At 41.6% G+C, this 23,440-nt stretch overlaps 1 protein-coding gene across 3 annotated transcripts in view; it reads left to right on the top strand.

The window, feature by feature from the left end:
• The first annotated feature begins 1,284 nt into the window (after nt 1-1,284).
• Nucleotides 1,285-23,440, top strand: part of TBC1D15 (TBC1 domain family member 15) — a 107,735-nt gene continuing 85,579 nt past the window's right edge. The window contains exons 1-3 of one of the 3 annotated variants that reach the window (XM_072655391.1): nt 1,285-1,452; nt 4,915-5,015; nt 12,006-12,100. Coding sequence is in view for 1 of the 3 variants with exons in the window: in XM_072655390.1 (XP_072511491.1) it covers nt 21,987-22,088 (102 nt within the window). In the remaining 2 variants the exon portion in view is untranslated. Of the gene's footprint in view, nt 1,453-4,914; nt 5,016-12,005; nt 12,101-21,974; nt 22,089-22,612; nt 22,858-23,440 lie in introns of those variants that run through there. The other 2 variants (XM_072655390.1, XM_072655392.1) reach the window with 2 other exon arrangements.

Consider the following 23,440-nt stretch of genomic DNA (forward strand, 5'->3'; position numbering starts at 1 on the left):
AATTACTGAAACATTTTGGCCCTCAACCTCTCAGCATTTGAATTGAAACAGACAGAGAACCTATCCGTAAAAGTATATTCATGGGCACATGACTATGTGTTATATATGGAGAGGAAGTAGATGATAAGGACAAAAGATATCTATTGTTTAGACCAGGGGCATTTAAGGGGTCTGTGGGTAGATTCACGAAGTCCATGGACTTGTAGGGGAAAAAGTTACATCTTCATCTTCACTAACATCTGAAAAAAGTTAGCATTTCCTTCAGTTCTGAAAAAAATAACATTATTCTGAGAAGTAGTCTACAGGTTTCATCAGGCTGCCATGGGGGTTCATGGTACACAAAATGTTAAGAATCCCTGGTCTAAACTAAGATCTACAGTTGGGTAAGCAATCTACAGAGTTGATAAAAAGGATCATATATTTAGAGTTGGAAGGGACCTTCCAGATGATATAGGTCAGCTCATTTACCTTAGACAGTCAGAATGGCTAGACAGTGAGCAGCGTACAGAACTGAAAAAGAAGAGGCTAGATTGCCTTTAGGTAATTGTCCATAGCTTTTATAAACTCTGAAACAAGGTGTAATGGTAATTTAAATAGGTAGATCTTTCCCATTCATTGACAGGACCATGTAACCTGCTTAAATCACATGGAAGCCTAAGTTACATGTGGTGGGAGGAGCTTGCTGAATGGGTAGAATAGGAAGGGTGGAGCAGAGCTGAGAAGAAGTTGGTGAGGCCAGTCAGAGCTGGGAAGGACACAAGCAAGCAGGCACAGCTAGACTCCTGAGTGTTTGTTTGTGAGAAGGCCCTGCAGGGTGGGTGAGGAAGGCTTGGAAATGCCTTTATTCCTTGCAATGCTAATGTGTGTTGACTTCTTGGTTACTATGACAGATCTGGCCTTCTGATTTGGGGATCTGACTTTCTGGACTCTGAATAAATGTTTTTTTTTCTGACTTCTACATGGAGAGTCGGTTATACTTTGCGACTCAGAACTATGCCAGCATATTCATAGTTACCACCAGTGCTGTGAATATTGCCTTGGCGACACACAAGAGCCCCTCTTTTTAGCAACAGTATGCTTCCATTGATATTGTAGGACTAAAAGTGGTGAAACACCAAAGTCTACAAATAGTTGAAAGTTAACATCCAGAGGACAATGGAGAAATACACTGGGCATAAGTGCTATAATGCATTCCCAGTGAACATGTATAGGCATGATGATGGCACAATTATGTTTTGTGATTTCATCAGAAAGATGTATGACTGAAAAAATGATGGGTTGGTCATTTTTTGAGAGCAAGGAACAACTAACATAGTCAGCATGTTCTACTGATAGCCTTACAGTACCCCATGATCTAGTGGAATGGTCCTCTCAAGTCAAGTGGAAACCTGGGTAAAAAATTTGTGGAAGGATATGGACAAGAACCAAAACCAATGAGAAGAGGTGTATGAGGTGTGATCTGTACTATTATTGGGATAACAACAGATTCATCAAAATATTTAAGTCTGGGGAGGGGAAACGAGAACACAACTAATATGTCCACAACAATGTGAATTTTGGAGGCTTAAAATTATCCATTTAATTCCTTTGATTCTCAGTGGGATATACAAATATACTTATCAAGTTTGGGAATGTCCTGTGATTAGTTACCAAGTTCCCTGTCCTGTGATTTCACCGAAAAGTAGCAAGGTGGAGCATATAGTCAGAAAGACTTCAGCTCAAATTCTACCTTTGAGTCATATTAGCTGTGTGACAGTGGGCAAATCACTTAGATTCTCAAAGCCCTAAATAACTCTCTAAGACTATACATTACAGAAGAATTTGTTGATCTGCACTGGTGGAGCAATGCTAGGAACTACGTGCTAGGAATTCTTCATCTTGATGAAATCATCAAGTATTATAGTATTTTAGTTTTTTCTTAAAGAAACAATGGCACAGAAGATTTATAGGATTGGTTCTGAATATAATCTGCAAAGCTTAAATCAGAAATACAAGTTCTTGCCTGGTACACTAAGGTTAACACTGACTAAAAGTATGGTGGAAGTTTCTAATTAATTGTGCTTATATTGTTACACAGGTGAAGTTGATATACTGTTTTTGTTAAATAGTTTTGCAGGGAAATGTATCCTGTCAAACTTTGGAAGGAATGATTATATAGGACCAGCTATAATTTCCATGATTTGATTTTAATGAAGGACTTGAAACAGCTATTTTTGTTTTCAATGAAAAACATCAGCATAGAGAATAAAAGGAAAATTGCACAGATATGCTATATGATCTCTACAATTTGTTGTTCATGCTGTTGTATATTTTTTGAAACAAAGGTTGCTTTTCTCTGCATTGAGTACAGGGAAAAATAATTTAGCTTTTAAAAATCCCCCTGAAAAACTGAAAGTGAATGCCTAGCACTCTGGGGGGGGGGAGAATTTCTAATAATGAGAGAATGGGGGCTTTCTCACAATTAAAATGTGAAAATTTTTTGAGGTTCTATAGATCTTGTTTTACAAAAATCATTATGTATATATACATATATACATATACATACACATACATATATATATGTATGTGTATATACATACACATACATATATATATGTATATACGTATATATATGTATGTATTTGAAGAAAATGGAAGCAAGTCATGAATAACCAGTGGTCTAGAGAACTTTAGCATTATTTCTAAATGCATGTATTCTCAGTATGAGGATGAAAAATAAAACAAGATGTCCATAAAATACTAATATTAAAAGTAGAAATGCCCCTTACATAGGAGTGTCCACCGTGGTAATTGTATAGGGTGGGGAGTAGAAAATAAATCCTTTCTACTCACAGGACAAAAAGGAGAGGAAGAGAAGAAATCCTCTCTTACTGTAGGAACAAAGGGAAAAGGGGTAAGGATTTTATTGAAGTCTAGAGCCAGAATGGGAGAGGTTTTCCTGTGGCTTGGTTAGAGTTTGACACACAACTGAGCAAGTGAGAGCCCAGAGCCCCAGGAATCTACAGCAGCTGCTCCTGAGACTATCAATCTGTAGATCAAATGTCTGTAAGTCACCTACTTGAACTTCCAGGAGCCAAGATGGCAGAGTGATTGGTAAATGCTCCCCTCCTTCCCTTGTTCACCTTGAAGGACCATAAAATATTTCCCCAGGAAAAATCCTGGAGCAGTGGGATCAACTGAAGGGGCAAACAGTCTTTTAGCCTGTGAGTCTAGGGAAATAGCAAAGGGAGGCTCCCTCTTGCTGTGGCTGAAGGGTTCCAATGCAGGACCAGAGCTGTCTCAGACAACCCCACCTCAGCAAACCAGAAGGAGATATGAACCCTAGGGGGATAGAGCCTGCAACCATCAAGTCCAGGACCTCAGGCGTGCCTCAGCACCCCAGGGGAATCAGAAAGACACTAGCACAGGCAGGTTCAGCAACCACTGAGCTTGCCTATGCTCTAGTTCAGCAGAAGAGAACTCCTGTGACAGACCACCCCTCCCCCACACTTAATGTATCTAGCTCCAGAGTAACTCCAGGGAAACACAGAAAGACTTCACCTGGCCTCTGCTTTCTCACATCAGCCAGCTCAACACCAGGTGAGCTGCAGCATTTTAGCTTCTACCTGAAAGAACCACAGGCCACAACAGACAAAGCCTCAATTTCAAGGCACGAGAACTGTGGGACACAGCCCCTTGTGACCCAGAAGTAGAGATCTACTTTATAAGGCAGGAAAAGAATGATCATCATGAGTAAGAAGCAAAGCAGAAAAGAAAAGATCATAGAATCTTTCTATGGGGACAAGGACCAAAACACAAATATCAAAGAGGTCTGCATTGAGACTGTACTCCCATCTGAAACTTCAGAAGGGAATATGAACTGGAATGTGAAAGTAGAGTATAATTAGTACTTTTGTTCAAGTAACATTGCTTTTTATGGGAAAATAATTTTGATTTTAAACCATCGACTTACAAATGAACTTAAAAACCCTGAATCATTTCATAAATTGGGGTCTATCTCTTTGATTTTTAAAAATAAGTTTGAAGGAAGCAATGTAGTACAATGGAAAGGATACTGGACTGATGTTATAAATAGTGGTCAGGTTCCCAGCTGACCCTGGGAGCCCTTCAGGAACAAGGTATCCCAAAAGTCTTGGTGCAGTTAAAGCTTTTAAAAGACTGCACCAAAACTTTTGGGACACACTTTAAGTAAACTTTGAGTGCTAGGCATTCACTTTGGTTTTTAAAAGCTAAACTATTTTTCATGCACCAAATGATCAGTTATAACTTGTATTTTGTGTGTTTATTTGAAAAATAATGTAATCACTAGGACTGTAAGTCTGTTACACAACAGATGAATCATGTACAAAAGGTTTTTTGAAATTTTCTTATCTTCTCTCCTTTCCTTATGCTTCCACCACTCCCTTATTTTTATTCAATGCCCTCCCCACAACTGCACTCTAGGCTACTACTGCCCTGGGATCAGTGCACTCAATAGGGTGATATCACCCACTTTGGGAACATATCATTAGAAATTGCTACCTCACCCAACCCTACAATGAATTTAATTTAAAGTGAAACTCCCAGGCCAAAGTGTTCTATTCAGGCCAGGTTGGGGATATAGAGCCTTTGTCTAGATTTCCCCAAGGCTGGGTATGATTTGGAAGTAAATGACATGATCAGTTATATCCCCTCAGCCCTTTATTAGAATAGATCCACCTCTCTTGTAATATTCATTCCCTCTCATTAATTGTTAACCATTCACAGTTGATTGAAACTCTCAGGCATACTCACTCTTCTAAGACCAACTGTCAGTCCACCACCATGAATTGTCTTTGGCATTTAAGAGCGTCCCTAACCCATTTTATTGGTAATATGTTAACATCATTAATAAAATGATTAATTACCCAGAAATGTCTCTTGAACTTTTTAAAGGTGGATGAAGAGCCAGCAAAAGAGACTGAGAAGGTAAGAAGAGAACCAGAAGAGAGCAGTGTCCTGAAATCAAGAGAGGAGAGAGTATTCAGGAGGAAAAGGTGATCCACAGTGGCAAATACTGTAGGGAGGTCAAGAAAGATGAGGATTGAGAAAAGAGCTTTAGATTTGGTAATTAAAGCATTGGTAAGTTTGGGGAAGACATTGAATGATGAATTCGGATTACAGAGGATATAGAAGACAGTGAGAAATTTGGTCAAAGGTCTTAAGAATACACATATATGCACGCAAACACAAAGTTGAGTACAGAAATACATTTCACTCAATAGAAAAATAGAAGAGAAAGGGAGGGATTAGTTCTAAGCAAAATAAACCAAATAAGGATATACAAAGCTATTTATAGCTCTTCTAAAGGCAAGAAAGAATTGAAAACTGACTTGTTTGTAACAGAGGTTTTGTTTTTCTTTCTTTCTCAATGGAGGAAGGAGGGTGAGAATGTAGATTTTTGCTGATTGAAAAAAATAAATTTAATTAAAAAAAAGATAGTGAGAGGAGAGGAAATTGAGGCACAAAATGTAGAAACCTTTCTCAAGGAATTTATTCAGGACAGGGAGGAAAGCTACAGGATAAGATAGCTATTGGGGGATCAAGTAAGAGTTTTTTGAGGAAGGTAGCTATGTTATTGAAAGGACAGCCTGGAGTCAGGATGAACTGAGTTCAAGTTGTGAGAAGCATGCTCACTCTAGAAAGAATAATGCCCAATGTGAAGCCAGGAAAGTTCTCATTATATTTATTTTACATTCCTTCTTCTGAATGAATGGGTAGTTCTCTAACAGAACTTGTTGAGTAAGCTTGTTGAGACAAATGCTAGCCTTTTTATGCACTGTTTCCAATTCGAATTTCCCGCTTGCCCCCCATTGGCTGGGCACTTCAGGGAACCTAAACCACACCCCCATGTGGGTTTACACTGCTGCCACATTCCTCATTTTCTTTATAGAATGACATGTCATAAATTCTTTTAAAGGAATTCCCTTAATTGAAAAGAGGCAGAACCCAGGATGTTTAAGTTTCCTTCTCCATTAATATAAGAAGAGTTCTAGCACTCAAAACAGTGTTGTGGAATGAAATTCTCCTCCAACCTTTGGAGGGGTGGATTTTATCTGAAGTACAGGGAAGGAGTTGTTTACCTTTAGATATGCTGATAAGTAGTGCCCACATCCCTGTCAAGTGAAGTGTTAATCAACATTCCCAAGACTTTCTAATTCGTTTGTTTTCCTGCCTTCCCCAGCAAATACAAGACTTCTGGTATATTACATACTTTCTTGTGGAAACAGAAGTTTGGCTCATTTCTTACAAAATCCAGCCTCAGATACTACTAGCTGTGTCACTTAACTGTTTACCTCAGTTTCCTCATCTGTAAAATAAGCTGGAGAAGGAAATGGCAAACCACTCCAGTGTCTTTTCCAAGAAAACCCCAAATGAGATCATGAAGAGTCAGACATGACTGAACAAAAGGTACTAAAGGGGCCTGGGAAAGGTTTCTTTGCAAAAGATGGGGTTTTAGCTAAGGTTTGAAGGAAGCTGGGGAATTCAGGACAAAATGTATATGAGAAAATCACTAACAATCCAAGATAGCATATAAGGACCAAATAAATGGTCTAGACATAAACGCCAAAGGAATTCAAAGTATTGTTAATTATAGTGCGGATTAGTTATAGTGCAACTAAAGAGCATTGAACTAGAAGTCACAAGCCCTTCTCCCTGCTCAGTAGCAAATAGCTTTACTACATCAGCCCTTTCTGCTACTCTGTATCTTATGGAATATATATATATATATATGCTTGTTCAGTTGTTTTAGTCATGTCCTACTCTTTGTGACTGATGGGATTATGGAACATGGACCCCTAAAAGGAAAAGACTATGCCTTGGGATCTGGATCCCCAAATTGCAGAGTCCCTAACCCATACTCTATACTCACTCAGATCTGTAGAGGTATCCACCCTGGTTCTCAAAGATGCCTTTTTCTGTATACTTCTTCATACAGACTCAATTTATTTTTACCTTCGAATATATACCCCCTGGGAAATCAAATCCATGTCAGCTAACATGGACAGTCTTGTTCCAAGGTTTTCGGGATAGCCCCCATATATTTGGTTGGGCCTTGGGAAAAGATTGAAGGGACCTGGATCTAATAGATAGTTGCTTAATTCAGTATGTGGATGATATTCTCATTTGTAGCTCCATCCAGGCTTCTTTGGCTGCTGCCACAGGAGCTCATAATTTCTTGGCCACTTGAGGATATAGGATCTCTTTAAAGAAAGTCCAAATAGCATGTCAAACTATAAAGTACATGGACCATGAACTAATGCCCACCTCTCACTCCTTAACCTCGGATAGGAAAAGGGCTATCCTTCCTATTCCTGTCCCAGCCTCTTAAAAAACAACTTCGCTATTTTCTAGGCATGGCTGGATTTGGTAGACTCTGGATCCCTAATTTTGGTCTTATTACTAAGTCCCTTTGTGACTCTCTTCAAGGGCCTGACTCATTCCCTCTAGAGTGGGGTCCCCAACCAAGCTAAAGCTTTTGAGACTCTGAAAACTAAACTGACCTTCACTCTAGCATTAGCTCTACCCAATCTGGACAAATTTTTCACTCAGTATGTCGATGAAAGGAGAGGATAAGCTTTGGGATTCCTAACTCATTCCATAGGACCTGACCCCAGGCCACATGCCCGTTTCTCAAAATAAATTAATCTTTGTGGCTTCTGGATGACCTTCATGCCTCTAGGCAGTGGCTGCTACAGTCATTCTAATTGAGGAAGCCTCTAAATTTACACTAGTCCAACTTCCCACAGAGATCAGAATATCCTGGAAGTAAAAGGTCATCAGTGGCTGGCTAGAGGCAGGTTCACCAAATATCAAGCCTTGCTCTTAGATACCCCTGACCTAATTCTCAACTCAGCAACCCTCCTCCCAGACAGTGGCCACTCAGATGCCCTGGTGCATGATTGTGAGGGGAACTTGGACCGCATTTATGTCAGCCTATCTGATCTCAAAGATTCTCCTTTCCAGAACCTCAAACCAGAGTGGTTTCAAACCATAAGTGATTCTAGCATTACTGAACAAGGGGTAAGACAGCTGAGTATGCAGTAGTGTAAAAGTAATTTAAATGGGAAGCTCTTTCCTAGTCATTAACAGGCCCATGTGACCTACTTAAGTCACATGGAAGCCTAAGTCATGTGAGTTTGAGTGAAGCCTGTGGTAGAAAGAGTTTGCTGAAAGGGTGGAAGGGTGGAACAGGAAGAGGCAGATCTAGAGCAGAGCTGAGAGGAAACTAGTGAGAGAGCAGTCAGAACTGAAGGATGCAGGCAAGCAGACAGCTGTCTGTGAGTGTGAGAAGGGCAATTTGTTTAAGGGAGTCTGTGATTTGTTTAATGTAGCTGGTTTGTGAGAAGCCTAATAGAGGAAAGACTTGGGGCTGGTGATGTCCTCTGTATTGCTGTTGTGCATAGATTTTGGTTACTATGATGGATTTGGCTTTCTGTTGTTGGGATATAGCTTTCTGTTGTTGGGATATAGCTTTCTGGTGACTGAATAAATGTTTTGGTTTTGTCTTCCATATGAAGAGTCTGTTGTATTTTGTAATTCAAAATTGTACTGGGATATTCATGACCACTGTAGGCTCTATGAATATCTTATTGGCACTATAAGTACTCAGTCTTTATCATACCATAGAGACCAAACCCCTGCCCCTTGGACCTCTGAAGGCAGAATTCAACAGAGTCCTAGAACTAGGGAAAAATAAAAGAGTAAATGTTTTTACTGACTCAAAATATGCTTTCCATGTTCTACATGCCTATGGAACAATCTGGAAAAGGGATATCTGACAGCAAAAAACTCCACTATCAAGAACTACTATCCTGGCCACCCAATTCTTCACACCTTACAAGGACTTTGGAGTGTGCACCTTTGGATTTTTAGCACCTCCCCCCCTTCCATTTTTCAATGCCACACAACCCAGGACCTCTGCCTTGAAAAGGGCAAAGTATGGATTCTGGGGAAATGTCCTCTGGTTCCTTAAAAAGGGAGCAGAGAATTTTATGCATTGGTATGTTCACCTACAACATGAACTCATTCTTTCTAACTTTACAGAAACCATTCACAATTGGCAAATGAGACAGTTTATAATCTCCGAGAAATCTAGCAATCTTTCCTATTCCCTAGTAAGGGTGGTTCTAGATAATGGAATAGTCCTAGACTACCTGCTTGCCTGTAGTGGGAGTCTATATGCTTTAGCAAACATCTCTTGTTGTATGTACATCAACAACTCTGGAGAGATAAACATACTGACTGTACTGAATGTATTTTGGAAAAGGCTAATTGGATATAATAATAATAACCTTAGTGGCCCCAAATCATCTTCTTCCTGGAAATCTTGGCTCCTTTCTCTACTAATCCCCATACTTATTCCCCTCAATATTACTTTTATACCTGTTTGGTCCTTGTTTGTTTAACCTTATTGCCAGATTTATCTCCTCCAGGGTCCAGGACTTCCAGATGACTGCTCAGGCTATGTACCAACTTCCAACTGAGTCCAAGGTCTCTCTAGCCTACTGGACCTGGCATCAGCTAGGTTCCAAAATCCGACTCCTTGAGTGGGACCCAGAGAGGCAGGGATAGCTCTAAGGTCCTTGCCAGCAGGAAGCAGTTTTAGATGCCAAGACCTTCACTCCTTACCCCAAAAGATTTTGGACCCCATTTGTTTGAGGGGGAATGATGGAATTATGGGACTTGGACCCTAAAAGGAAAAGACCATGTCTTTGGGACCTGGATCCCTAAAAGCCCCTGAATTTTCCCACACTGGTGTAAGACCATGAACTTTCCCATCCTGGTATTTTGCCTGGGGCATCTGGCCCATCCCAGTCTACCCAGATACTCAACAATCCTTTAACTGCCCTTTCACTGTGGCTCTCCAACCCAGCCCAGAACACTTAACTTTGTTGTCTGCATTTGGCCCATCCCAGGCTACCTGCTACTCCTTTACGCCATCCAGACACTCTGTTGCCCCTAGACCACCCCAGGCTATTTACCACTCTTTAATCCTACCCGGATCTTCTCACAGTATTTTTTTGTATATAAGTATCAGTCCCATCTTCATCAAAATCGAAGATTTATTAGGAATCTTGCCTGCCTACCTGGTGTTATAATAAAACCTTGCTATTCTGATTGAAGGCTTTAGTGGTTGAATTCTTTTGAGATTGACCCCTGTATCCTAGCATTTTGGGGTTCCCAGCACCCCAAATAGCAACAATGCAACTTAAGGCTCTCTTGGCAAAGCTAATGGAGTGGTTTGCCATATCCTTCTCCAGCTCATTTTAGCAGAAGAGGAACTGTGGCAAACAAGGTTAAGTGACCTACCCAGGGTCACACAACTACTAAATGAGGTGAGATTTAAATGCAGGTCTTTCTAACTCCGAGTTGGTCACTCTATCCATCAGGCCACTTAGTTGCCTAGGATATATGCACTGTATCTACTTACACATGTGAGAAACAAGGAAGTTCTATTTCCACAGTCATGACCTAGGATGGTTAGGTAAAACAGGTCAGAAACTACTGGGCAGGCCTGGTGAGCTGTTTGAGGGAAAGCCTAACAGAGAGGAGAATGTAAAGTCACATGGTCAGGGGACAGTGGCCCAGGAGATTCAAAGTTCAGTATGTGCTGTAGCCTTTCCTGTGGCCATGCTGCAAACAACTACCCTTTCCTTCAAGGGAAGGAACTAGAAATCCCTCCCTCCTCTGAACTCCATTTTAATAAATTTCCCTTGATACCTTTTCGTGTGTCAAGTGTATCTCTAACACATACATATACAACTTACTCGTATATATACATAACTTGTCTCCTCATTAGGATGTAATCTGGCAGGTACTGTTTTTGCTTTTTCTTTGTATTCAAAGAACCTAGGTCAGTGGTGCCTGGTACTTGGTAAAGTGCTTAATTAAATACTTTGCTGACTGATTAATCAGACAAATCTAGACCTCAATTTCTTCTCTATAAAATGAAGGGGTTTAGGTATTACTAGATTATTTCTAAAGTTAATTTCATCTCCAAAATAAAAAGCCCCACTATAATTTGCCTAACAACACTTCTGAGAAAATGTATGTATAACACAACTCCTAAAAGATCAATGACAATAACAAAATATATTAATATATTTAAATATATTAATATTTAAACATTTTTAACATAAATATATTAACATCTAAGGGTTAGACTAGATGGCCTCTAATGTCCTTTCCACCTCTAGATTTATGATTCTTTTATTGTAAAAACCTAAGAAACAACAGAAAGACCTATAGAATTTGCCACTTTTGAGATAACGCTAAATAACTTTATGTCAGATTCAATATACAATGCTAATTATTTGTTGTTAGGCTTTGGGGGAATTAAATGACTTTATGTTAAATTTGAGAGAATTAAGTGGCTGTTAAATTTTATATTTGGACTAACTAAAAGTTTGTGTAAATATGGCACAAATATTTTTCACTTGAGGTATATAAGTAAACAAAGCTGCATCCCTTGTTCATATGCATTTTATGAAGTGAGACAGCTTAGTGTAAAGTACCAAACTTAGAGTTAGGAAGATATGGGATCCAATCCATGCGCTAATATTTACTGGCTGCGTATCCTCAGGCCAGTCATTAACCTTGTCTCAGGAAAACGGGAAAAATAATAATGTCCCTAGTGGTAAAATAATTGGTGGTAATAATGCCCATACCAGCTTGTGGAGCTGTTATGAGGCCCAAATGACATACTTTATGTTAAATGCTTTACAAACCTGAAAGCTCCTTTACAACGCCAGTTATTATGATAATTAATGTATGCAGCAAATAGAAAAAACTTCATATAATGCTAAAATACTCTGTAAACCTTCACTCAGTCTCTTTTCATTTCATTAGAGAGGAAGGGGATCTTTTTTTCCTGTCCAGTAGAAAGTGAGGCTGGACAATTTCAAAAGAAACAATCATTCAAAGTATGTCTAGTGAGTGAGGTGTAGAACAATGATGTAAGCATGCCTTTCCTTTTCTTTTAGTTAAGCAGTCAGAGGTAGCTGACAACTCAGCTAGTGAGCTAGGCTTTGGAGATTTAGCACGAGAGGGGAAAATCAAGAGAAACTCCTTGTTGAAGGTAAGGATTGGGTTTCTTTTCAAAAATCTTTTAATTCCTAGCCTCTAGCATGGTCTGGTGTGTTGTTGTTGTTCAGGGACCACAGCAAATTGATGCTGTCCATGGGGTTTTCTTGGCAAAGACACTGGAGTGGTCTGCCATTTCCTTATCCAGTGGATTAAGGCAAACAGAAGTTAAATGACTTGCCCAGGGTCACACAGTCTGAGACTGGACTTGAACTTAGATCATCCTAACTCCAGATTCAGCACTCTATCTACTGAACCACCTAGCTACCTCCTCTGGCACATAGTACAGGCATAATAAATGCTTGTCCAGTTGCCTTCTTGAACATCACTCTTTTCTTACTCTGTGGTCCAGCTACCCCATCTCCTTTCTCAGTGCCTTTGCTATGGCTGTACTTCATGCTTGGATTTCCCTCCTTGCTCCTTTCTATCTCTTAAAGTTTCCTTCAAGATTCAGCTTAAGGGGCAGCTAGATGGCACAGTGAGTAGACCACTGGCCCTAGAGTCAGGAGGAGCTGAGTTCAAATCCAGCCTCAGATGCTTGACACTTAGCTGTGTGACCTTGGGCAAATCACCTAACCCCAACTGCCTTACTCCCTCAAAAAAAAAAAAGAGATTCAGCTCAAGTGCTTCTTACCTGATCCTCTTGGTTGTTCATGCCTTTACCCCTTAAATCACCATCTACTTATTTTGCGTGAACCTATTTATTTATGTACATGGTGTCTCCCCCATGTACATGGGGGAATATGTATATACACTTCAGGAAGTGTATGCTTCCTGAAAATAGGGACTGTTTGACTTTAGTCTTTGTATCATAAGCACCTAGTACAGTGCCTGGCACGTAACAGGCTTTTTTTTTTTTTAAATTTATTTAACTTTTAACATTCATTTTAACAAAATTTTGGGTTCCAAATTTTCTCCCCTTTTGTCCCCTCCCACCCCCCCCACACCAAGCATTCTAATTGCCCCTATGACCAATCTGCTCTCTCTTCTATCATCCCTCTCTGCCCTTGTCTCCATCTTCTCTTTTGTCCTGTAGGGCCAGATAACTTTCTATACCCCTTTACCTGTATTTCTTATTTCCTAGTGGCAAGAACATTACTCGACAGTTGTTCCTAAAACTTTGAGTTCCAACTTCTTTACCTCCCTCCCTCCCCACCCCTTCCCTTTGGAAGGCAAGCAATTCAATATAGGCCAAATCTGTGTAGTTTTGCAAATGACTTCCATAATAGTTGTGTTGTATAAGACTAACTCTATTTCCCTCCATCTTATCCTGTCCCCCATTACTTCTATTCTCTTTTGATCCTGTCCCTCCCCATGAGTGTCAACCTCATATTGCTCCCTCCTCCCCATGCCCTCCCTTCTATCATCCCCCCACCCAGCTTATCCCCTCATCCCCCACTTTCCTGTATTGTAAGATAGGTTTTCATACGAAAATGAGTGTGCATTTTATTCCTTCCTTTAGTGGAATGTGATGAGAGTAAACTTCATGTTTTTCTCTCACCTCCCCTCTTTATCTCTCCACTAATAAGTCTTTTGCTTGCCTCTTTTGTGAGAGATAATTTGCCCTATTCCATTTCTCCCTCACTGCTTGATTTCATTTTTTTAAGATATGATCCCATCCTCTTCAATTCACTCTGTGCATTCTGTCTCTATGCGTGTGTGCGTGTGCGTGTGCATGTGTGTGTGTAATCCCACCCAGTACCCAGATACTGAAAAGTTTCAAGAGTTACAAATATTGTCTTTCCATGTAGCAATGTAAACAGTTCAACTTTAGTAAGTCCCTTATGACTTCTCTTTGCTGTTCACCTTTTCATGCTTCTCTTCATTCTTGTGTTTGAAAGTCAGATTTTCTTTTCAGCTCTGGTCTTTTCATCAAGAATGCTTGAAAGTCCTCTATTTCATTGAAAGACCAGTTTTTCCCCTGAAGTATTATACTCAGTTTTGCTGGGTAGGTGATTCTTGGTTTTAGTCCTAGTTCCTTTGACTTCTGGAATATCCTATTCCATGCCCTTCGATCCCTTAATGTATAAGCTGCTAGATCTTGTGTTATCCTGATTGTATTTCCACAATACTTGAATTGTTTCTTTCTAGCTGCTTGCAATATTTTCTCCTTGACCTGGGAATTCTGGAATTTGGCCACAATGTTCCTAGGAGTTTCTCTTTTTGGATCTCTTTCAGGCGGTGTTCTGTGGATTCCTTGAATATTTATTTTGCCCTCTGGTTCTAGAATCTCAGGGCAGTTTTCCTTGATAATTTCATGAAAGATGATGTCTAGGCCCTTTTTTTGATCATGACTTTCAGGTAGTCCCATAGTTTTTAAATTGTCTCTCCTGGATCTATTTTCCAGGTCAGTTGTTTTTCCAATGAGCTATTTCACATTATCTTCCATTTTTTCATTCTTTTGGTTTTGTTTTGTGATTTCTTGGTTTCTCATAAAGTCATTAGCCTCCATCTGTTCCATTCTAATTTTGAAAGAACTATTTTCTTCAGTGAGCTTTTGAATCTCCTTTTCCATTTGGCTAATTTAGCTTTTGAAAGCATTCTTCTCCTCATTGGCTTCTTGAACCTCCTTTGCCAATTGAGTTAGCCTATTTTTCAGGGTGTTATTTTCTTCAGCATTTTTTTGGGTCTCCTTTAGCAGGGTGCTGATCTGTTGTTCATACTTTGCTTGCATGTCTTTGATTGCTCTTTCCAGTTTTTCTTCCAGTCCTCTAACATAATTTTCAAAATTTTCTGAGCCCTTTTTGAGCTTTTCCCAGGTCTGATCCCATTGAGAGGGCTGGGATACAGAAGTGCTAACTTCCGTGTCTTTCCCTGATGGTGAGCACCGCTCTTCCTCATCAGAAAGGAGGGGAGGAGAAACCTGTTCACCAAGAAAGTAACCCTCTATAGTCTTGGTTTTTTTCCCTTTTCTGGGCATTTTCCCAGCCAGTGACTTGACTTCTGAATATTCTCCTCACACCCACCTCGCCTCCTGATCCTCCCAGCCAGTGCTTGGGGTCTGAGACTCAAATGCTGCTTCCCAGCCTCAGGGCTTTGGGCGGGGGCAGGGCTGCTATTCAGTGTGAGATTAAGTTCAGGTGCTCAGGTGGGGGCAGGGCCGCCTCACGGGCTCAGTTCCCTCAGGGGGTTTATGCAGAGACCTTCAACAATGGATCCAGGCTCCTGCCTGTTTGGGGAGCCTCGGTCTGCTCCCGCCTCCGCTGTTGCCTCCCGAGGGGGCCTGAGTTATGGGGGCACTCCACTCCCCTCTCGACCCACCAAAGAGACCTTCTCACTGACCCCCGTCACCTGTGGGTAGAGGGACCCGCGCGGCCGCTGGAGATCCTGTCCCTGAAGCCCACTCGGAACTGCTCCTCTTGGTGCCGGGGCCGTGGCAGGGCTGGGCTGGGCTCCGCATCCACAGTGTGACGGACCTTTTGCGAGAGGTTTGCAGGTCCCTCTGGAACAAAAATCTCCTTCGCTCCACTGTTCTGTGGCCTCTGCTGCTCCAGAATTTGCTGTGAGTTACTTTTTACAGATGTTCTATAGGTTGTGGGTTCAGAGCTATGTGTATGTGCGTCTTTCTACTCTGCCATCTTGGCTCCGCCATAACAGGCTTTTTATAGGCTGAAGTAAAACACTTTCCTTATAAAGGTAAGACAATTCTGATTGGTACAATTTCAATGAAGAGATGGGTTTAGTGATGAGGAGATGGGATTGGTCCTGAATGAACCTCTCTCTGTTGCAGGCTAAACATGGGGGTCCCTCAGACTAAAATCTGCCTCAGTGGCTAACTTTGCACAAATCTAATATCTAAGCCATTTCTAGCTTGGAGAACAAGATGTCCAAACTGACATTGTACTTCATGGCTTTTGATATGGTTCTATCCCAAGAGGATTTAAGGTACCATTTATAGGAATCTTGAACTAGAAAAAGATCACAATATGTTAAAATAGAGTAATATCCCAGAATAAAAACCATTTCGTTCCTACCTGGCCCTCTCCTCTTAAAGCCCAGAAAGAGATCAATGTCTTAAGTTGTAACACAAAAAAGGGCACTGACCTTAGGTAGACCAAGGGACAGGAGACAATGATCTTATCTAGAGGAGAGTTAAGTTTGGTTATCATCGTCAAGCCATTTCTCTAAGAAATACCTTAGCTTTTGTTCTACTTCTATCTTAAAAGGAAATGTCTGGAAAGGGTTTTAGGCTAGAGAAATACTATTCCTTAAAATTTCTAGAAAAACTAAAAGGAGTTTTTAATATACTTTTGCAACTAGACACTCATGGAACATAAAATACAATAAAAATAGCTTTACTGATAAGAGATGAAAAGAACACAGCTTTAAAGTTAAAAAAAGATATATATTACTCTCCTCTGCCACCACAAAAATATGGTCAAGTTAGGTCAGGAAGGCAATCCCCAAAAGCAAACAGAGTTCTGATCAAACCTATGACAGACATCAACTTCCCCAGGACCAAGCTTTTTATGTTTAGAGCAATAAGGAAGCCAAATGTGCTACCAGTTCCCTTAAAAAACCAGGCCAGCTCACGTCAAAGAGGTATTCCAAGCACACCTTGCAATCAAGCTCCTGTCAGAAACTGCCCTAAGTGACCCAACTGCCAAATCCAATGACCATCTTGTAAGTCCTCATCATTTTGGCAATTTTTCACCCTCTTGACCACTCTCCAAGTTTGTGTAAATTCTCCCCCCTCAGCTTCAGAGATACTTTGCTATTGTTTTATGAGTTCCCCATTCTCAATTTCTTAATGTGAGTGTTCCAATTGTATGCTGCTGTTTTTCTACACTCTTCGCTTAAGCAATCCCATTCGCTTCAAGGTTTCAGCTGTCACTTTTATGTAGAACCCTTTCAATTGTTTATTTTCAGTCCTGACTATACTTCAGAGGTTTCTCACTGGTATTCTCAATATATCAAAGACAGAGTTTGTCATCTTTCTCTCTAAATCATTTCTTCCTTCTGATGTCATTATTTCTTCCTAATTTTCCTCCTATGTTTGTGTAAAAGCTATGACCATTCATTCTGAGATAACAGCTCCTTGACAGTGTATGAACAAATAACCTAATCAACTTGATAAGGTTTGTTTTTTAACTTTGTCTTACTTTTTCCCTCTATCCCTTCCCTTTTACCTCCCAGAAAGCCATGCATTATGACAAAGACATTAAAAAAATGGGGGGAAATCCAGCAAAACTGATCAAAACATTGAAAAAAAAATCTGACAATACATGCAATATCCCATCCCATGGACTAGTTGTGTTTGCAAAGACGATTTCTCATATCCCTTCTTTGGGGCCAAGTTTGCTTTCTGCAATTCGTATCATTAATTTTTGATTATTTTGTGATTGTTATTCTATATGTATTGTTGCGGTCTGTGTATAGATTATTTTCTTACTTCTGATTTATGTCACAAAACAACTTTTTAAAGAAATATGACAAGCAACAGGAGGAAAAAGAAGAAATGGCATATTTGAAAGGGCTAGAAGGGTCAAGAAAAGATTTCTTCAGGATTAGGGATTGGAGAAACCTGAAGCCAGAGAAGAGATGGAAGATGCATGAGAGAGAAAGGGTGGATGCTGGAGCAAAAATCTGAAGGAAGCAGGACAGTACGCAACCATGGAGATAGATTAAAACCGTTAGTTTTAGCAAGGAGTAAAAACAATTCTTTCTTAGAGAAAGAAGGGAAGGTGAGGATAGCTGATGCTGTTGAGAAGTTCTGAGGTACGGACAAGGGAATCGAGGAGCTCCTATTGGATCATGTCATTGTCTAGCGATCCTGGCCAATACAGGAAGAAAAGAAAGAAGCACCTACTATGTGCTAGGCGCTGTGCCTTTAAGCACTTAAAAAATATTATCTCATTTGATCATCACAACAACCCAATAAGGTAGGTGCTATTATTATTCCAATTTTATAGTTGGGGAAACTGAGGCAGTGAATCACCTTTGCACGGTCACATAGCTATTAAGTCTCTGAGGTGGGTTTTGCATTCAGATCTTCCTGACACCAGGTCCATTGCTTTATCCACTGTGCCACATGGCTGCTTATAGACCTTTGCAACTTTTGACAGAATACTTTCATATCCTGACTGCTTGGTCATGCCCCCGCATATAGGCACCAACCTAGCCATTTCCTGGAAATGCTCCTTTCTTGTGTTTGCTTCCCTCATCTGTTCCAGATAAGACCCTCACTCTGAGGCACATGATGACTAATGTAATGCCTATCTTTCTCCCCATGTGTGTTTCATTCCATAACTAATTTGTGTGTAACGTGACTGCAAAACCATAATCTTATCTGGGTGACCTTACTGGAGAATTATATGACCTGGTTCCCATTTTTGAAACTCCCTAAAATACTTTTGCTTAGGAATAAGATATAATATTAAATGTATACTGGTTCAGGGATCTATGAGGTATTCCCAAAATCTTACTGCATTTTTACGCAGTTAAAGCTTAAACAGTGCTAAAGTTTAAATGTGCTAACACTGCACTAGGACCTACAGGATCTTGTTTTCTCCTAGTTCTAGAAAAGATATACAATTCAATTCAACAAGCTCTGATCTGCCCTTCTATGTGCCAAGCAACGTGTTAGGTGCTGGGGATAACAAAGTTAAAGACAAAATAGTCCTTTCCCTGAAGCAGTTTGCTTTCTATTGGGGAAAACATGTTGTTGGAAGAAACGCACATAGAACATAAGTACCAAGTGACCATGGGGGCAGCTAGGTGGTGCAGTGGGTAGAACACTAGCCCTGGAGTCAGAAGGACTTGAGTACAAATGCAGCTTCAGACACTTACTATCTGTATGACCCTGGGAAAGTCACTTAACCCTGGATTGCCTCCAAAAAACAAACAACAACAACAAACAATGACTATGGAGTCTTTGGTAGTATGGGAAAGGAGTAGCACCCACAGTGGGGGTGGGGGACCAAGAGAGGCCTCTTGGAGAACAAGGGATTGGAACTGAGCCTTCCATGGAGTTTGGGATTCTTCTTTGGACCGGGAACAGTCTAGGTCTGAAGTATACATTCCTTACAAAGTCAAAGAATATATTATGTGTGAAGATGGAGGGTGGGTGAGTAGGAATAATAGGAATTAAACATGGAAAGAGAGACGAGCTGACTGTGAAGGCTTTTAATGACAAAGGTGTTTGTATTTTATCCCAGAGACAACAGAGAATCCCTGAAGATTCTTTAGCAGGAAAGTGATGTAGTCAGACTTGTATTAGCTCACCATATCACCTTTCCTTGAACCGGACCAAGTTCAAAGAAGAAGCCTGGTAGTCTTGGTAATACCTAGACTTGTGACACTGATGTTCCTGGGGCTAAAAACCCTGCCTAGTTATTTACTCTGAATTGAATATTGTGCCACTTCATGGAAGCTGGCTGGTTCCCATCTGAAGTAGACAGTAAGTTACCCCAGGGTTTGGGGAATCTAAGAGCCACAGGTGACTATGGGCAGAATGCCCAAGTTTGTATTGAGTATCCTTGTCAAAATATATGCTTGATTGACCAAATAGTGAGTGTGAATTCCTTTCTTGGTTCAAACATGAATACTTGAGAAAAAGTTTTGCTGGGTTTGACAGAAATAATACAGCACTCAGCTGGTCTTATCAGACTGGCACAGATGGCCTCAATCTTCCTACTCAAGCCAGAGGCCAAGTCATGTGCTTTAAGTGTGATGGGTGGAGTAAGCAAAAGGTTTGTGACTGATACTCTGAGGAATAAGAGAGGAAGTCTATTTCCTCAGTCTGGAATGTGTCTTGGCCAGTCTTTGCATCTAGAAATCCTATCAGACTTTCTAGGCTAAACTAAAAAGCCTCCTATTACATTGCCACCCAGTCAGAAGTGTTTCTACTCTCTATACTCCTGCATTTAGTTTCTTTAACTCAAATGGTACTTATCACATATTGTCTTATATTTATTTTTGTACTTAGATCTCCTATTAGATTGTAAGGTCCTTGAGGGTGGAGACCATCTCTTCTTGTTCATTTTTGTACATTTCAGAGCACCTAGTGTGATATCTCTAGCTCTACCCATCTATATGTGCATATTTATGTATATGTATATATATATGCACACACACACACATCTGAACTATGCAAATACATACAAGTTAATTTTAGGGGGAGTAACTGGCAGTTGGAGGGGGGGTGGCATCAGGGAAGGCCTCAATGCCAGAGGAGGCACTTGTGAACTGAGCTTTGAAAGCCATTAGGAATTCTAAGGAGCAGAGCCAGAAGAGACAACATTCCATAAATAGGGAAGAGCTTATGTGAATGTGGTTCAGTGGGTAATAGATCGTGAAGATAGATCATGGAAATCATATAGAGAAACCTAGAAAGGTAGGTTGGAATCCACATCGTGAAGGGTTTTAAATTTTAAACAGAAGTTTATATTTGACAAAACAAGAGGCAGTTCCTTGAAGAGGAGAGTAACATGGTCTGACCTTTGCATTAAAGAAAATCATTTTAGTAGTGATGTGGAGGATAAGCTGAGGTAGGGAAAGAGAAGAGGCAGGGAAACATATTAGGATGCTACTGCATTGATCCTGAAAAGAGGTGATAAGAGTCTGAATTTAACTTCTTGGAGCCTCAGTTTCTTCATTTGTAAGAGAACAGAGGTGGATTTTCTAAGGTCTAGCTCAAAAATTTATTTGAGACGTAGCATGGTATAACAGCTGGCCTTGAAGCTTCACATCCCATCTCTGATACAGGATGGCTGTATGACCCTGGGCAATCATTCTGCCTCTCCACGTGTCCCAGACAACTTTCAAATATTACAAATTTAGGATCGTAGCTTTAGAGCTTGAACAGACCTCAGAGGTCACCCAGTCTAGTGCCCCTCACTTCATAGTTGAGGAAACTGAGGTTCAAAGACGTTTAAATGGATTACTCAGGATCACACAGCTAACAAACAGCTGGGCCAGGATTTGAACCCTTCCAATTCTCCCATCCCATATTATTTCCATTGTACCAGTTGCTGCCAAGGAACTGATGTGCGTTGCTGGAGTTCCTTCATCCAGAAGTTGCAGGTCCACCATCTCCCTGAGAACTCTGATGGAGACAGATCAGGACCCCCAGTTGGACTAGTCTTTGGAATAGCAATGGCTCCACATCAGAACCAAATCACTGGAAATTAAATCAGAGGTGTCACCTCTGCACTTTAACGACCATGGGACATTTCCTTCTCCCTTGCCGCTGAAATCTTCCATAAATGTTATTTCCCCCTATTAGTCCGTAACCTCCTTGAGAATTGGGGGGGGGTTCCTAATGGTGAAATTAAGTTATTTCTGGGGACCAGTCATGATGATAAATTTTGCTGGATATAGCAGCTTACAAACGAAACCTCTCCTAAGTGTTATGTCCCCCATTAGAACACAGGTCCCTAGAGCAGGGATTGTCTTCTCTACTTGTATCCTCAGCCCTTAGTACGTACCTTTGAACATAAAGACTTCCTAAATGCTTTGTCATTCTTTCTCCCACACTCGAAGGGAAGTCCACAAGCATTTATTAAACGTCTACTCTACGCAAGGCACTCATTAAGGTAAGCACTGGACGGTTTCATTTTTGCAGTTATGTTCCCAGCACGTAGCGAAGCGCTTAATAAATATTTAAAGATTGTTTAGCTTTAGTGTTTTTTTAAAAAATCTTGTTGGACTGATTGATTTTTGAAGTAGGATGATAATCAGTTAAGTAGAGAAAAAGGATTTGAAGCGAGAGATGTGTGGAAACTGACACGGCCCCTAATACTGGCTCCCGATCCACCAGGACCAATCAAATCACGCCCCAAGCGAGAACGGTTACTTCCCCCACAGAGCTCCAGTACGCACGCGCAGATCGTTCTCTTCTCTATGCCCCTCCCCCACGCCTCCGCCCTTAGTTTCGGCGGATGTTGTGGTGTGTCGGAGCAAAGCACGTGAGAGGCTGCTACGTCATCACAAGCACGCGCGGACAAATGGCGGCCGCGGCGGCGGGTGTCGGGAGCGGGAAGGTAAATAACGGCCCTGGGGCTCCAAGGCACCTCTTATTTTCTCCAGGGGGCGGCGGGAGGGGACGCCCTCCCCTCCCCCCTCGCTGGACTGAGGCGGGAGGCTCTTCCTTCCTCCCCTCCCCCTTCCGAATCCTGGCCCGGCCAGCCGGTGGCGGGACTTAGGGGAAAGAGGACGTGGCGGTGACAGCTGCCCCCTCCCCCCGCTTCCGTACCTGCGTCGGCCCCATCCCCTTCCCTTCCCGTGGGCCTCCGCGGCCGAGCTGTTTTTCCCTACACCCCCTCCTCCTTTGAGCGTGTAGAACTTCGCCCGTGAACCTCTGCGCTTGGGGCGCCCCTTCTCTTTAGCTAGTAGAGCTTCCAGCCCCTTCCCTTCCTTCCCTTCCCTTCCCATGAACCTCCGGGGCCCGGCTTCCCCCTTTCTCTCTTTCGCGGGTTGCCCGTCGGGTCCCTTCTCTTCCCGTGATCCCCCGCGGCCGAGCCACCCTCTCCCCTCCCCTCCTTGCCCAGGGGGTGTGTCCGGTGATGGGGGCGGGGGTCGTCTGGGGCTGTGACTGCGACTGCTTTGAGTCCGTCCCGTGAGCCTCCGCTCGGATCCTCGCTGCGCTTCCTCGTGCTGCCTCCTCGGCTGGGCTTCTTGTCCCTCCTTCGGCCCAGTGCTCGGTGGGGCGGCCGGGGGGCCTCTGGGTCAGGGGTCAGCTTTGGGGAGGGCTGACCGAGGGAGGCCGCAGGCCCGCTGTGTGCGGGGCAGTCCGACACCCCGGGAATTGGGGTCAGTACGTACGGTCCTCAGTGTTCAGTAAGGTGCCCTTCCCCTCAGCCCCTCTGGGACAGTATTTTGTTGTGGGTTACCTAAATTTTTCTTTCAGTCAATCATTTTAGGTCCCCACCCCCGAAGACACCCAAACCCTTGTCACACATATGCTGTTAGTTCCCATGGAGGCCGAGTCCAAAGACACGTGTCTAATTTAACATCTTGAGATTGTCTCCTTGGGTAATAAGTCTGTGATTACCTTTACTTAATAAATAAATGCCTGTTGACATGTCAGGTGGAGAGAGGAACATGCTTTATCTTTGGTTCTCTGGCTTTCTTCCCTTTCTTCACTAGACACATGCCTACTGGAAGATGCCATCGCTTTCCTGGCACGGGGGTGCTTTGTGCATCGGAATATAATTTTTGGTGTCATATTTTGTAAGATTTTGAGTTTCGGCAGCAAGATTAAAAAAAACCAAACTATTATTTTTTTGTTTTCAGAAGGCGAACGATTTATTTTTTGTCCTGTGTAGATTTCTCAGTTTTCATTTATGATTTCTTGAAATATAGCTCTGGAAAAAGAGACTTTAGCAGTGATTAA

The sequence above is a fragment of the Notamacropus eugenii genome, chromosome 3 (genome assembly GCF_028372415.1).
Source record: "Notamacropus eugenii isolate mMacEug1 chromosome 3, mMacEug1.pri_v2, whole genome shotgun sequence".
In the NCBI taxonomy this organism is placed as follows: domain Eukaryota; kingdom Metazoa; phylum Chordata; class Mammalia; order Diprotodontia; family Macropodidae; genus Notamacropus; species Notamacropus eugenii.